Source organism: Pygoscelis adeliae, unplaced genomic scaffold, assembly GCF_000699105.1.
Source record: "Pygoscelis adeliae isolate BGI_AS28 unplaced genomic scaffold, ASM69910v1 Scaffold590, whole genome shotgun sequence".
Classification (NCBI taxonomy): domain Eukaryota; kingdom Metazoa; phylum Chordata; class Aves; order Sphenisciformes; family Spheniscidae; genus Pygoscelis; species Pygoscelis adeliae.
Genome location: NW_008823962.1, coordinates 436,144 through 436,944, shown reverse-complemented (window position 1 = coordinate 436,944; position 801 = coordinate 436,144). Strand labels below are relative to the sequence as shown.

The window sequence follows — 801 nt, the reverse complement described above, 5'->3', positions numbered from 1 at the left end:
TCCCCTTCGCTTTCAGAGTCACACCTTCATCAAACGCTCCGAAGTGGAGGAGGTGGATTTCGCCGGCTGGCTGTGCAAAACGCTGCGGTTGAACCAGCCCAGCACGCCCACCCGCGCTGCCATGTGAGGGCGACCGCCTGGTGTCAGTACCTCTGCCTCTGTCACCATTTCCTCTCCTTCAGTAAATGACAGAACTGCTCTCCTTCCTTCTCCCCGGCCCCTTCTCGCCTCGTGTCCCAGCGGCAAAGCACCGTCCCCTCGGAAGCGTCTTTATCGGCCGACCCCCAGCCAAGGCGGGGTTGGTTTCTTTTGATGTGGGGGTGTTCTAGGCCTCTGCTCCAGCTCTGGAGCTCCTGACACTTGGGAAATGTGGTGCTGCTTATGTTAATTTTTCTCTTTTTTTTTTTTTTGGAAACATGTTCACTTGGGTTAAAAAAAAAAAGAAAATAATCATGTGTGCGCACGCTTGCGTGTGTGTGTGAGACGGTGGCAGGGGATGGGGACGAGGGGCTGCACAGCAGACGCTTCACCTCCTCCCTGGTTTTCACCTGGGCTCCGGGGCGGAGAAATCGGTGGGGCCAGAAATGGAGAAACCCTGTCTAGGGTGGCCCGAAACAGTGTCACCGTCCTGCCCGGGGCGGCCGGGGACGAGGTGGTGGGTGCCCTGCCCACGCGGGCGGGAGGTCTGCGGGGTGATTGATGGCTGAGCTGGAGAAGAGCGTAGCGGTGAGCTCCCTCCCGGCCCGTCTGCAGGTGGAGGGGAGGAGAGGTTTGTATTTTCTTTGTTTTCTTTTTCAAGGG

The 801-nt window shown here is 57.9% G+C and overlaps 1 protein-coding gene across 1 annotated transcript in view; it reads left to right on the top strand.

Annotated features, from left to right (window-relative positions):
- MAP2K2 (mitogen-activated protein kinase kinase 2) overlaps window positions 1-198 on the top strand; it is a 9,702-nt gene extending 9,504 nt beyond the window's left edge. Inside the window, exon 11 of the mRNA XM_009323481.1 lies at window positions 17-198. Coding sequence (XP_009321756.1) covers window positions 17-127 — 111 coding nt within the window. The 3' untranslated portion in view covers window positions 128-198. The remainder of the gene's footprint in view (window positions 1-16) is intronic.
- Window positions 199-801: the final 603 nt, after the last annotated feature.